The sequence below is a fragment of the Phyllostomus hastatus genome, unplaced genomic scaffold (assembly GCF_019186645.2).
Source record: "Phyllostomus hastatus isolate PE091 unplaced genomic scaffold, TTU_PhHast_1.1 phas_contig_40, whole genome shotgun sequence".
In the NCBI taxonomy this organism is placed as follows: domain Eukaryota; kingdom Metazoa; phylum Chordata; class Mammalia; order Chiroptera; family Phyllostomidae; genus Phyllostomus; species Phyllostomus hastatus.
The window spans coordinates 93,626,416-93,639,401 of NW_025333872.1; the positions used below are offsets into that span (position 1 = coordinate 93,626,416).

Consider the following 12,986-nt stretch of genomic DNA (forward strand, 5'->3'; position numbering starts at 1 on the left):
ACTTTCCTGTTGCTTCTAGAACGCCTTCCGGAGTGCTCCGCGGCCCGGGTTTGGAAGTCGCACCGGCCGTGCTGCACTCGAGAGAGGGGTTCGCCTTCTTGCCGAGTTTTCCCCTCTGACCAGTGTTACCCGTTCGGGTTAAAGGTGACCCGTGTCGGTTACATTTCGCCTCCCGACCACGGGCTTCCTTCCGGGCGCCAACGCCGCTGGCCAAACCAGAACCGCCCCTGGCTCTGGTTTGCATGCGACATTCTACAAGTGCGTTTATTTTATCATTCTCGTTCATTGAGCAGTTTAGGAATATATTCGGTCTAAGTATTCTCTTTTTTTACAAGATATATAGTAACTACACCAGTTTATTGTTTTAAAGTTCAAATCTATTGGGTTTTTGGGACATGCTATTTTGTTATGATATTTATAATTTGTCAGTAAAGTCGCTGAAAAAAATGAATCTTAAAATGGGAATGATTTCATAGAAATACATTTAAACCATTCCCATTATTCTTTTCTCTATAAGCCTTTTAGTACCTATAGGGCTTTGAAATTTTGAGTGCTACCATCCATATAATTATTAACTAACTCAATATCACTTGGATTAATTTTGAAGTGTACCTTTAGAAAATCGAACACTTCTTATTCATAATGGGGAAGTGAGAGGGAGAACTATTTTCCATTAGTACGTGTCCATGTCGTGCGTGGTGCCCTCAGAAGCACTGCTTGGACTCTCAGGCTGTGTTGTCTCCTGCTTTCATTGACACCCCACACCCCAGTCCCACAGGATGCTCCCCGTTCTCGGGAGCGGGCGGGCGGGCCTCTGCTCAAAGCCAGAGGGTGCCCGCCCCGCCAGCTCAGACTCCTCCTGCCTCTAGCCAGGAGACTGGCAGCCGTCCCACAATGGGCGTTCCCATCCCTCTTGCCAAAAGTTCAAGTCTGCGGCTGCTCAGACGGCCTCTGTCGGAAGGAAGGTGTGTGAGTAAAAGGCGGAGAAGCCGTGGAGGAGCGTGGAGTTTCGGGAAATGGGCTGTTCCTTTCTCTCTTGGCCTAAAGTTTTCTCTGAATGCCTCATTCCAGGCATGAGCCCTACGGGCAGCAGTACCCAGGCCAAGGCCCCCCCTCAGGACAGCCGCCGTACGGAGGACACCAGCCGGGCCTGTACGCGCAGCAGCCGGTGAGTGGGCGAGTGGGCGGGCACCTCCGTGCTTTCAGTTCAGAGCTCGGACCTGGGTCACTGCTGGAGAGCTCTGGCAGCCGTGACACAACTGGCTAGCGTGGAATGAACAACCACAAGGTGTTTACTGGTGCTAGAAAGCAGTCTTAGGATTCTGCAGTCAGCAAATTAAAAATAGCTCCTGATACGTGGTCTCCTGAAACAGACAGACACAACGTGAAAGAAGTCGAGGACGTTCGGCCTTGTAAACAATAGCGAGCCCAGCTTACTACATTTTAAACATGTCTGTCGTGTGCACTGTCATAGTCAGACTGTTTCTCAACAGCTTTGAGAGCTAAGGTCTCTGGTGAAATAGAGGGGAGTTTGAACATGTATTTAATTCCACTGGCGCGTGCGTGTACGTCGCATTGTGTCGGTAAGCCAACTGGTCTTCGGCCGTTTTCAGGGAAAGTGAAAGAACACTAATCACACGTGTCAGCGTCGTCCTCCCATCAGGACGTTCACACCCTGGCCAGGTGCGGGTGCCCCTGGCGTCCCCAAGAGGAAAGCTTAGTGGCAGTGGCTGCGCCCAAGCCTGGCCTCAGAGGCCGGGGCCAGCAGGGCTCTTGGGGGCGGGGGGGTGGGCGTCTGGCCTGGACAAGCTGGGAGCTGGAGCAGGGGCCGTGGAGGTCAGGCGTCAGGGCAGCACAGGCGGGTCCCGTCTGAGGAGTCCGCTCCTCTGGGGGGGGCGTTCTGTAAAGCAAGGCCTGAGGGGTCTGTGTGACCCAGGAGCCTGCCTCTCAGGTCAGCCCTGAGAACACTCCTGTCCCTGTGAGATTTATTTATCCTTTGACCCACTGGGGTCGCCTTAGTGTCAGTCCAAGCCCCTGTCCCCCCAGCCTGTGTGGTAGTCACCAAAGCCACCCCCCGGTGGTGCAGTCCTGGGAATGCCAGGTCAGGAGGCTCTTACTTCCCACGCACTTGAAAATAGACTTGGGAAGTCCTCTTAGCAGTACAGTGGCATGGTACAGTGTGACAGTGAAACAATACATAAACTGCCCGTCCTCGGTTGTTGTAAGGGCTTCCCGTAGTCACTGCGGCGTGAACACCCACCAGGTGATACCTGTTTGGCACAGTGCACCTGCGTGATTCTCCCTGTAAAAGCACATCGGTGTGACTTGTCTCTCTGTGAATTTCAGAACTACAAACGCCATATGGACGGCATGTACGGGCCTCCAGCCAAACGCCACGAGGGGGACATGTACAACATGCAGTACGGCAGCCAGCAGCAGGAGATGTACAACCAGTACGGCGGCTCCTACTCGGGCCCGGACCGCAGGCCCCTGCAGGGCCAGTACCCGTACCCGTACAACCGGGAGAGGATGCAGGGCCCGGGCCAGATGCAGCCGCACGCCATGCCCCCGCAGATGATGGGCGGCCCCATGCCCTCGGCCTCCGGCGAGGGGCCCCAGCAGAGCATGTGGGCGGCGCGGAACGACATGCCTTACCCCTACCAGAACCGGCAGGGCCCCGGCGGCCCCGCGCAGGCGCCGCCGTACCCCAGCATGAACCGCGCGGACGACATGATGGTCCCTGACCAGCGGATCAATCACGAGAGCCCGTGGCCTTCCCACGTCAGCCAGCGTCAGCCTTACCTGCCCTCCTCCGCCTCCATGCAGCCCGTCACGCGCCCGCCGCCGTCGTCCTACCAGACGCCGCCGTCGCTGCCAAACCACATCTCCAGGGCGCCCAGCCCCGCGTCCTTCCCGCGCTCCCTGGAGAGCCGCATGTCGCCCAGCAAGTCTCCCTTCCTGCCCTCCATGAAGATGCAGAAGGTCATGCCCGCCGTGCCCACGTCCCAGGTCGCCGGGCCGCCCCCCCAGCCCCCCCCAATCCGGAGGGAGATCACCTTCCCTCCCGGCTCCGTGGAGGCCTCGCAGCCGGTCCTGAAACAAAGGCGAAAGATTACCTCAAAGGACATCGGTAAGCGTGCCCGGGCTTGGTTCCTGCAGCGCGTCCCGGGCGTGGCCTCGGGGTGCCGGTGCAGCGCAGTGCGCTGCCTGTGCCTCTCCCCGAGGCGGGGAATTCTCAGGGGAACAGACTGTCGTGTTTCTGTAAGGAGCAGCCAGGGCTGGTGGCAACTCACTGGTCTGAATTAAGAGGCAGCGCCGGGGAAGAGCGTGAATTCAAGCGGTGTGTTTACGCGGGCGTGTTACTGTGTAAGACCGGTAGCTCCAGGTGAGAAACCGGGGAAGCCTCAGCGACTGTGGACTAGGCTTTGGGCTTGGAGATTGGGCCTTGACCAAGCACTTCATCGCTGCCGCACGTGCTTATTAGAGGGCAGCTGTGGGGCTGGTGGAACGCTGGACGGCCTGAGAGAGGGCCGCCCGCCGCTTGGGTGGCGGCGTCCAGGCGGACAGTGAGTCTCCCCGGGAGGGAGCAGGGCCTGACCACACGCAGGCGGAGGTGGAGGTAGATGCGTGTGTGTCCGTGTGGCGGCGGCGGCGGGGCCCGGGCAGCACCGGCAGACCCGGGCCCGGGAGCCACTGCAGCTGAGCGCCGTCGGCGCGCGGCGCGTGTTCGTCCTGCTGGAGACGTTCTGAACGCTGATCAGGCCTCTGGACTCTCTGGGAGTACACAGTCTCCCCGCGTTAGTTTTGAAGTACGTTCAGTACAGCAAAGGGAATTAAAGGTCTTGACTATATGAAAAAATTATTTCAAAAAAATCTCAGAATCGCTTGACGTGAAATCCTTTGCTGTGATTAGAAAGGTATTAAAGACGTTTTCGATCATCGGACATTAAAGAGCTACAGAGAGAGGGGAGAAAAGTGAGGGGTTTTACTGAGAGAAGAGGGGCCCGGGAAGCGGGCAAGGGATACAAGCACCAGCACCGTTTTATGTATGGAAATGTATGTAAAAGTATGCACATGTTTCTGTGTGTGTGTGTGTGTGCTCATGGGTTTAAATTTTTATAAAGTTTCCTAGTGCACATTATGCTGTGTACTAAGTATTTGTAGCCCAGGGAAATTTATGTTCCTGACTTTAAAAAGGAAGCTTGCTTTTTCTTTTATGAAAGCATCACGTGCCTATCTTAGAGAACCTGAAAAAGCAGATGAAATTAAAAGAAAGGTGCGCCTGAGGGTGCTGTTGGCATCTGGTGTCGGTTGCGGCCGTGGCGAGCTCTGACGCGCCCGTGTCCTCACGCCAGGCGCTCCCGCCGCGCCCGAGGCCCGTGGCGGGGCCCCTTCTCCGGGCCCTGCTCGCGGCAGACCCTGCACGCGCCGTATCTGGCCGCTCTGTCTCCCTCGGTAACGAGCATGGGGGAGACGAGAGTCCCGCCCTCGGTCTCCCGCCCTGGCTCGGGCCAGGCTCTTGGAAACTCGGAAGCGTCCAGGTTTTCCTGGACACCTGGTGCTTGCCAGCAGCGCGCTCGGAGGTCAGCGTTCAGGAGTAGAAGAGGAGGGCATGGGGAAACCCAGACTTCCTGTCTGAGCGGTGCCGTTGGGGGATTCATTGTGCGTTACCTGTGCCGGCGTGCGTTCGCCGCCACCTGGAGGGAGACGGTGGCGCGTGGAGCCGGCGGAGGGAGACAGGTAGCGCCGGGCGGTCCGCCCCCAGTGCGGGCCCGCGGACAGGACGCAGCCGGCCCCGCCAGGGCGGAGGGGAGCGGCAGGCCAAGTGCTGGGCCGCCGCACCCCGGAGCCCGTGTGGTCCTTGTTTCACCCGCAAAGCGGAGGGATCTTAAACACCGACGCCCCTCAGTCCAGCTGTCCCCCCGCTTAAGATCTGGGAACGGTCGTGCTTAGCGAGCCCTCGCAACAGTCCCTTAAAATCAGTGCCTCGCCCCGCACTCCGCTGCTTCTTTCCTACCCCTCGGCTCTCCCCGGTTCTCCCGTGCTCCGAGCTCACGCTGCTTCTCTCCCCCGCCCGCAGTCACTCCGGAGGCGTGGCGCGTGATGATGTCCCTGAAGTCAGGTCTTCTGGCTGAGAGCACGTGGGCTCTGGACACTATCAATATCCTCCTGTATGACGACAGCACGGTCGCTACGTTCAACCTCTCCCAGGTAAGCCAGCGCCGGTCCTCAGCTGGACCGGCCGAGACGAAGAACGGTAGGTGGTGCTCACAGCCTTACCCGGTGCCGGCACTCACCTCCCCGCTCTGCCGGTCCCCAGCTCCGGTCAGGGCGAGGCCGTCCGAGGACTTCGTCTGGGCACCAGATCATTCCAGTCTTTGTAGAGATTTACGCATGCCTGTGTCTCATAAGGAAACCGTGACCTTGTGTGTGTGTGTGTGTGTGTGTGTGTGTGTAGAATAGGTGACCATGGTCAAGTCCAGTGGCTGTTGAGCATGAGCATTAGCAGACCAATGGGAAGTAACTCAGGTGTCACACAAAGTTATATCTGTAGTCCGAGTTAGGGACGCAGCAGGTTGCAGTGGAGTGTTACTCTTCTTTCTAAGGGGACTCACACCTCTATTTTAATTTTTAAACATGTAGAATTAAAGAGAAACCTTATTTATAAGACACGTAATGTGCAGTTGTCCCTTGAACAGCGTGGGGGGCCAAGGGTGGCCCCCACACAGTCAAAAACCCACGTGGACTCTGCCTCCCCAGACAAACACGTTCTTCCTGGGTTCCCACGGGGACTGGTCCAGGACCCCCCGTGAGTATCGAAATCCACGGCTGCTCCAGCCGTCCGTGGAAAATAGTGTAAATCAACACGTACAGTCGCCCTCCGCATCCACAGATCCAAAACGGCACGGGAACCTGCTGAAAAAAATTCTGCGAGTGAGCTGACTCTCGCGGGTCAAACCCACGCTGTTCGAGGGTCGGCTCGCGTGCAGGCAGAGACAGCAGCTGACGGTTCCCCGCGCCCGTCGCCCGGCTGAAGCAGCCGTGCGCTCGCGGCCAGGCCCGTTTCTCCGTGTGTCCTCTCCGGGTCCCCGGACGCAGCCGTGCAAACGCCTGCCACTTCGAGTGAGCCCGCAGCCCTCCCCTGCGCGTTGCCGGGCTTAGGGTAGCTCCCGGCATAACGGCCAGGAGGGAGAGGGAGCTGCAGATCAGGAAGCTAGCTACAGACTCTGAAGAAATCTTTAGACACAAAAAGGAGAAAAGGTGGTTTTCCCTACTGTGTGTGAACAAGTCTGCTTTGGGTGGAAAAAAGCCCAAACATCTAGTTCCTTCCATGGAAATAGGACCAGAACCTTCCACTTTCTCTTTCCTCCCTCACTTAAGTCCTCATTAGGGACCTGAGAGGCAGCTTTTCCGTTGATAGGAAATGTAGTGATACGGCCATAAACATCACACGAAGTTCATTTCAACGGAAAACAAGCACTCACAAAGTGAATAATTAACTTTGTCCTCGCCTTAGGTGAACCGCTGTCGATCCCACATTTTCATAGCAGGACCTGCCGTGTCCGCTCCCCCTGCTCCCTGGCCCTGGGAGAAAGTCAAGTCCAGTGTGTGGGAGCAGGGGACGCCCCCAGGCCTCCACTTAGAAAACAGTGCCTGTGCACCCTAAGAACGCAGGCTCTTTCTGGTTGCCTCTCGGGGTTCCCTTCACTGGTGATCCCCCCAAACCCAGGGCGCTGGCAGCAGGCTTTCCAGACGCCATCGCTGAAGGACCTGTTACAGACTGGCCTGTGTCATCCCCACATGGGCCGGTGTGGGCAGAGGGCAGAGATGCCGCATCTGTTGGTTTTCTTGCCGCGAACACGTGCTTGGAGGAAACTGGCCCTTGTTGTGGCTGTTGTCTGTCTCAGTGAGAGTCGGGAGCGGCTGAAGTGTCCCATTGCATGCCGTGGGACAGTCTAGCCCACTCATCGGGGACTCCGCTGACTCGCTTTTAATTCTCCCTGTTTATGCATGCTGCGTTGCCGCCATGATCTTTTCCCAAAGGTAATACGGAGGTCATAAATTAGAGTGACCTGTGGCACCTGAGACAAAATTAGCCATCTAGTTTAACAGCAACAACTGTAAAAATGCAGGCAAGCGAAGTTTCAGGGAGAGAACAGGAGAGGACAGACTCACAGGTGCATTGTGTCTAAATCAGAAAAAGGTGAAAAGCAGCAAAACACCCCCCACCCCCCATGATCATCCTAGAAACACGGAACTCGCCGGCGAGTTCCGTGTGGACAGTGTAGCGGAGCGGGCAGGAGGTAAGACCGACGGCAAATAGATGTCAGTTTAGTAGGTGATGAAAACGTCAGGATGCGCGTTCTAACTGGTGAGTAGTTTCTCCTTCTTGGCCCAGCCAGAAACGCAGAAAACCGCCACGGAACGCACCACCCGTGCTCAGGGCTTGGACCCCCTCGGTCCTTTCTGGTGGTGTGACGTGTTGTGCCTGTTCTGTTCTCTCTCTCCTCTCCAGCTGTCCGGATTCCTCGAACTGTTAGTAGAGTACTTTAGGAAATGCCTGATCGACATTTTTGGGATCCTCACGGAGTATGAAGTGGGAGACCCCAGCCAAAAGGCCCTGCAGAGCGCGGGGAAGAGAGATGATGGCCAGGCCTCGGGCGACGATTCTGGGAAGGAGGAGGAAGATGCCGACTGTACGGGGGACGAGGGCGACGAGGAGGAGGAGGAAGAGGAGGAGGAGGAGGAAGACAGCGGAAAGGCAGAGACGGAGGAGAAGAGCGGCCCGGCCCCGCCTCCTCCCGACGCCACTGCAGATCCAAAGGAGAAGCCCAGGCAAGCCAGCAAGTTCGACAAGCTGCCGATCAAGATCGTCAAGAAGAACAACCTGTTCGTGGTCGACCGATCTGACCGGCTGGGCCGGGTGCAGGAGTTCACCAGCGGCCTCCTGCACTGGCAGCTCGGGGGCGGCGACACCACCGAGCACATCCAGACTCACTTCGAGAGCAAGATGGAGATCCCTCCACGCAGGCGCCCGCCTCCCGCTCTGAGCTCCACGGGCCGGAAGAAGGAGCCGGAAGGAAGAGGGGACGGGGACGAGCAGCAGGAGAGAAGCATCATCGCCACCATCGACGACGTCCTGTCCGCGAGGCCGGGGGCCCTGCCCGAAGACGCCAACCCCGGGGCGCAGGCGGAGAGCAGCAAGTTCCCCTTCGGCATCCACCAGGCCAAGAGCCACCGGAACATCAAGCTGCTGGAGGACGAGCCGCGGAGCCGCGACGAGACCCCGCTCTGCACCATCGCGCACTGGCAGGACTCGCTGGCCAAGCGCTGCATCTGCGTGTCGAACATCGTCCGCAGCCTGTCCTTCGTGCCTGGCAACGATGCCGAGATGTCCAAACACCCGGGCTTGGTGCTGATCCTCGGGAAGCTGATCCTCCTCCACCACGAGCACCCGGAGAGGAAGCGAGCGCCGCAGACCTACGAGAAGGAGGAAGACGAGGACAAAGGGCTGGCCTGCAGCAAGGACGAGTGGTGGTGGGACTGCCTCGAGGTCCTGCGGGATAACACGCTGGTCACGCTGGCCAACATTTCCGGGCAGCTGGACTTGTCTGCCTACACGGAAAGCATCTGCTTGCCCATCTTGGACGGCTTGCTGCACTGGATGGTGTGCCCGTCTGCAGAGGCACAAGACCCCTTCCCGACGGTGGGACCCAACTCCGTCCTGTCGCCTCAGAGGCTTGTGCTGGAGACCCTCTGTAAACTCAGTATCCAGGACAACAATGTGGACCTGATCTTGGCCACGCCTCCGTTTAGTCGGCAGGAGAAATTCTACGCGACGCTAGTTAGGTACGTTGGGGACCGCAAAAACCCAGTCTGTCGAGAAATGTCCATGGCGCTCTTATCGAACCTGGCCCAAGGGGACACGCTGGCAGCGCGGGCGATAGCTGTGCAAAAGGGGAGCATTGGAAACTTGATAAGCTTCCTGGAGGACGGGGTCACGATGGCCCAGTATCAGCAGAGCCAGCACAACCTCATGCACATGCAGCCCCCGCCGCTAGAGCCGCCCAGCGTGGACATGATGTGCAGGGCGGCCAAGGCGCTGCTGGCCATGGCCAGGGTGGACGAGAACCGCTCGGAGTTCCTCCTGCACGAGGGCCGGCTGCTGGACATCTCGATATCTGCCGTCCTGAACTCGCTGGTCGCATCGGTCATCTGCGACGTACTGTTTCAGATCGGGCAGTTATGACACCCGTGAGAAGCCGCATGTGTGAGTGAAGGCTAGAAGCTCCCGTGGGACTGGCTGTGTTCTGTTCTCGTTTCTCCAGCGCAGGAAGAAGGAAAAGAGAATCTTTGCTCCTCTGCCCCATTCACTATTTACCAATTGGGAATTAAAGAAATCATTAATTCGAACAGTTATGAAATTAATATTTGCTGTCTGTGTGTATAAGTACATCTGTTTGGGGTTTTTTTTTTAATTGTTTTTTTTTAACCAAAGTTGCTGTCTAGTGCATTCAAAGGTCACTTTTTATTTTTCACAGCTTTTCTTTTTATTGTTCTTTTTCCATGTTGTATTGCATTTTGGGGGAAGCAAATTGACTTTCAAGAAAAAAAGTGGTGGCTAAAGATGCTAAGATGGGAAAATCTCACCACACTGAGGCAGAAAGGTGAAAAATGACCGATATCCCAGGCGTGTCACACTTCAGACACCGAAACAAAAACCGTGTCCCATCGCCCAAAGCTCTGTGCAATAGAAACTTCTAGAGATGTGTAGGTATAGGGGCTCAAGGAGGTGTGTCCGTCGGTAGTCCAACTATGACACGATACTGGTTTCTCCACAGGAAAAGGGTTACATTAGGCTAGGAGCAAAAATAACGTGGTTTTTATTTTTTAAGTTAAGATTGAAAATACGTACCTGACAGCGATCAACGACCTGGCTTCCTCACCACTCCCGTCACATCTGCTGTCTGCCGTGGGCCCTCCACATGACAGTTCTTCACGATTCCTTTCATCGTTTTTTAAATATTTTTTTTTACTGCCTCTGGGCTGTGATGTATATAGAAGTTGTACATTAAACATACCCTCATTTTTTTCTTTTCTTTTTTCTTTTTTTTTTTTTTAGTACAAAGTTTTTAGTTTCTTTTTCATGATGTGGTAACTACGAAGTGATGGTAGATTTTAAATAATTTTTTATTTTTATTTTATATATTTTTTCATTAGGGCCATATCTCCAAAAAAAGGAAAAAAATACAAAAAACAAAAACAAAAAAAAAAGAGGGTAATGTACAAGTTTCTGTATGTATAAAGTCATGCTCTATTCCGGGAGAGCAGCCGATCACAATTTGCTTCATGAATCAAGGTGTGAAAATGGTTGCATACGGATTGATTCAGAAAATGGTCACCAGTACAGACAAAAAAGAAAAACATACAACTACAAGGAAGAAACACAACTTCAAAGATTTTTCAGTGACGAGAATCCACATTTGTATTTCAAGATAATGTAGTTTAAAAAAAAAGAGAGAGAAAAAAAAAATCTTGATGTAAATTCCTCCTTTTCCTCTGGCTTAATGAATATCATTTATTCAGTATAAAATCTTTATATGTTCCACATGTTAAGAATAAATGTACATTAAATCTTGTTAAGCACTGTGATGGGTGTTCTTGAATACTGTTCTAGTCTCCTTAAAGTGGGTCCATAGTGCCAGCTTGCTTACAAGGTGTGTGGAAATACAGCCGTGGACTATCACAGCCCCTGGTCACCAAACCGTGAGGTCGGGAGGGGCCTTCAGGGGTCACCTGCTTTGGAGTGGGGAGCAACAGTCTGACCTCAAATCAGTCAGCTACTTCGCCTCTGTTCGAAGCAATCAACTCTACGACGACACCGAGGTATGAGGATTTTCAGGGCCTGTGGGCGGGGCCTCACGAGCTCACTGGCCTGACCGTGTGAGACTCTGCCTTTTCTTGATCCCGTCTTAATTTGAACCAGAGTTCAGTCTATTCCATGTTTCCTCTGTGTGCCTCAGAGTCCTTTTGCATTTAGTCGACTCCACCGTGTATAATATTTATACTGTGCAATGTTAAAAAGAGTATGTTATATTGTATGTCGTGTACATAGTGCAAAGTGATTATTTCTATTTCAGGGCATATTAATATTCTCATATTCCTTCCTACCTGGTGCACAATAGCTTTTTAATACTAGTCATTTCTCATTTCGACTTTTTCTTCCTGGGATTGACTGTTACTGCGTCACCTTCACTCTCTTTAAAACTGCTGCAGAACTAAGCTGTTAGTGGGCACCCTCCTGATTCTACCTCTTCACGCACCCTCCCGGTCACCGCATGCTCACACCTCCAAGCCCTCTGCCAGGCCTGTCACCTGGGGCGCATCACTCACGGTCACACACGGACGAGTTAGACCAGAGCACGCAGTCACAATCAGAGTGGGAAGCGGGACTCTCGAGTGTCACAAGAAAAAAAAAAAAAAACATTTTTTCTGCACGCAGTCTCATCCATCAACTCCCACATCACTTAGTCTTCTTACATAACAATGCAGCCAAATACATGTTGAATTAAAAACCCATTTATAATTCTACTTGAAATACATCTGCTTGCTGGGAACAGATTTTAGAGCTCCAAGCTTCAAATAAGGAGATTTGTAGGAGGGAATTCGGTATGGTTAGAATTCCTGTCTTACGGGGTATGAATAAAAAAGGTTTGAAGTTACCTACTAGCCCGGTTGTCCATGAGAAGAGTAAAGTCGTTACCGAGGACTGTCGTCGTGGCTGAGTTGGCATCAGCACCCGGAGCCCGGCCATGGCGCGTGGCGTGTGCGTCCTGACGTGCACCGTGGTCTCTAGAATGATCCGGGAAGACTAGCGTCCTTTCTCCACCCTCGCCCCAGACTCGAGACGACAGAAGCCCATGAAGAACTCACAGCCCACCTGAGATCGTCCTGCCTACAAACTGAGTTATTGCTTTGTCCTAAAAAGTAGTTGTTTTTTTTTCCTATGAGGTTTTCCAGAAATTTACAGGATGCCCATCTTGATATGTGTACAAAAAAAGATACAAATAAAGGTGCAAAGAAAGTTTAGTATTTTGGAATGGTGCTATAAAGTTGAATCTGTTGGTATTTGAGTGAATGTCTTTAATGTCACAGAAGATACTGGGTGGCATGTTCTCAGAAAAAAACTATTCAAAAATGTTGTTGGAGGTAGAGAATGATACAGAATCCATTTTTGGTTTTGTTTTCCTTTTTTTTTTTTTTTTTTGTGAATGTGGCCTCTTCAAAAACTAGCTATGCTGTTTTTTAAAACTTAGTGATTTTTTTGAAGGGGGGTTTCTGAACAGCTTGACGGCACGATGGGAGCTATTAACTACCTCTTTTGTGAAAAAATGGCCCTGGCCCTGAAGTCCATCCAGTTAGAAACTGTTGGAACCCTTCCATTTCCTGTCCACACCCCCGCCCCTCTGTTCGCCTGCAAGGAAGCGGCGTTATAAATGAGCCAGATGACCCGTTTTCTTGCTGAGTTTGTCCCCCTGCCCTGCCCCACCCCACCCCGGTGGCAGGGAGCCTCATAGTCACAGGAGCGTGTGACGACACCGATAAACACGTCCGGTGGGGGTTCTGCAACCCGCTGCGTGCCCCATTCTTCGTGAACTCAGCGGCGATGCCGGGTATTGAGCACACACTGTGTGCAAAGCTGTGCTCCAGGCCGGGAGGAACCGTGGAGGGACGGAGACCCTGAGGAGGCGGGTCCCAGGGTGGGGAGAGAAGCTCCTAGTGAAGCCCCAGCGGTGTGGCCTCGCCCACGTGCTCTGCAGATGTGCTGGGCGGGTGCTGTCTGAGGTCCCCCCACCCCCAAATGCAGATCCTTTCCGCCTGTCGTCCAGTGAGGGTGCTGTGCCTTTGGAAGTGGAGGGAAGGACAGCCCCGGGGCCCAGGGGCCCCAGGCTGCTCACTAGGCCCCCGGAGACAGGAATGTACCA

At 54.0% G+C, this 12,986-nt stretch overlaps 1 protein-coding gene across 9 annotated transcripts in view; it reads left to right on the top strand.

The window, feature by feature from the left end:
* The window catches only part of ARID1B (AT-rich interaction domain 1B), a 395,667-nt gene extending 385,023 nt beyond the window's left edge, over positions 1-10,644 (top strand). For all 9 annotated transcript variants that reach the window (XM_045844119.1, XM_045844124.1, XM_045844125.1 and 6 more), the window contains 4 exons: positions 1,072-1,168; positions 2,347-3,130; positions 5,081-5,211; positions 7,517-10,644. In XM_045844119.1, the coding sequence (XP_045700075.1) occupies positions 1,072-1,168; positions 2,347-3,130; positions 5,081-5,211; positions 7,517-9,250 (2,746 nt within the window). In that variant the 3' untranslated portion in view covers positions 9,251-10,644. The remainder of the gene's footprint in view (positions 1-1,071; positions 1,169-2,346; positions 3,131-5,080; positions 5,212-7,516) is intronic.
* Positions 10,645-12,986: the final 2,342 nt, after the last annotated feature.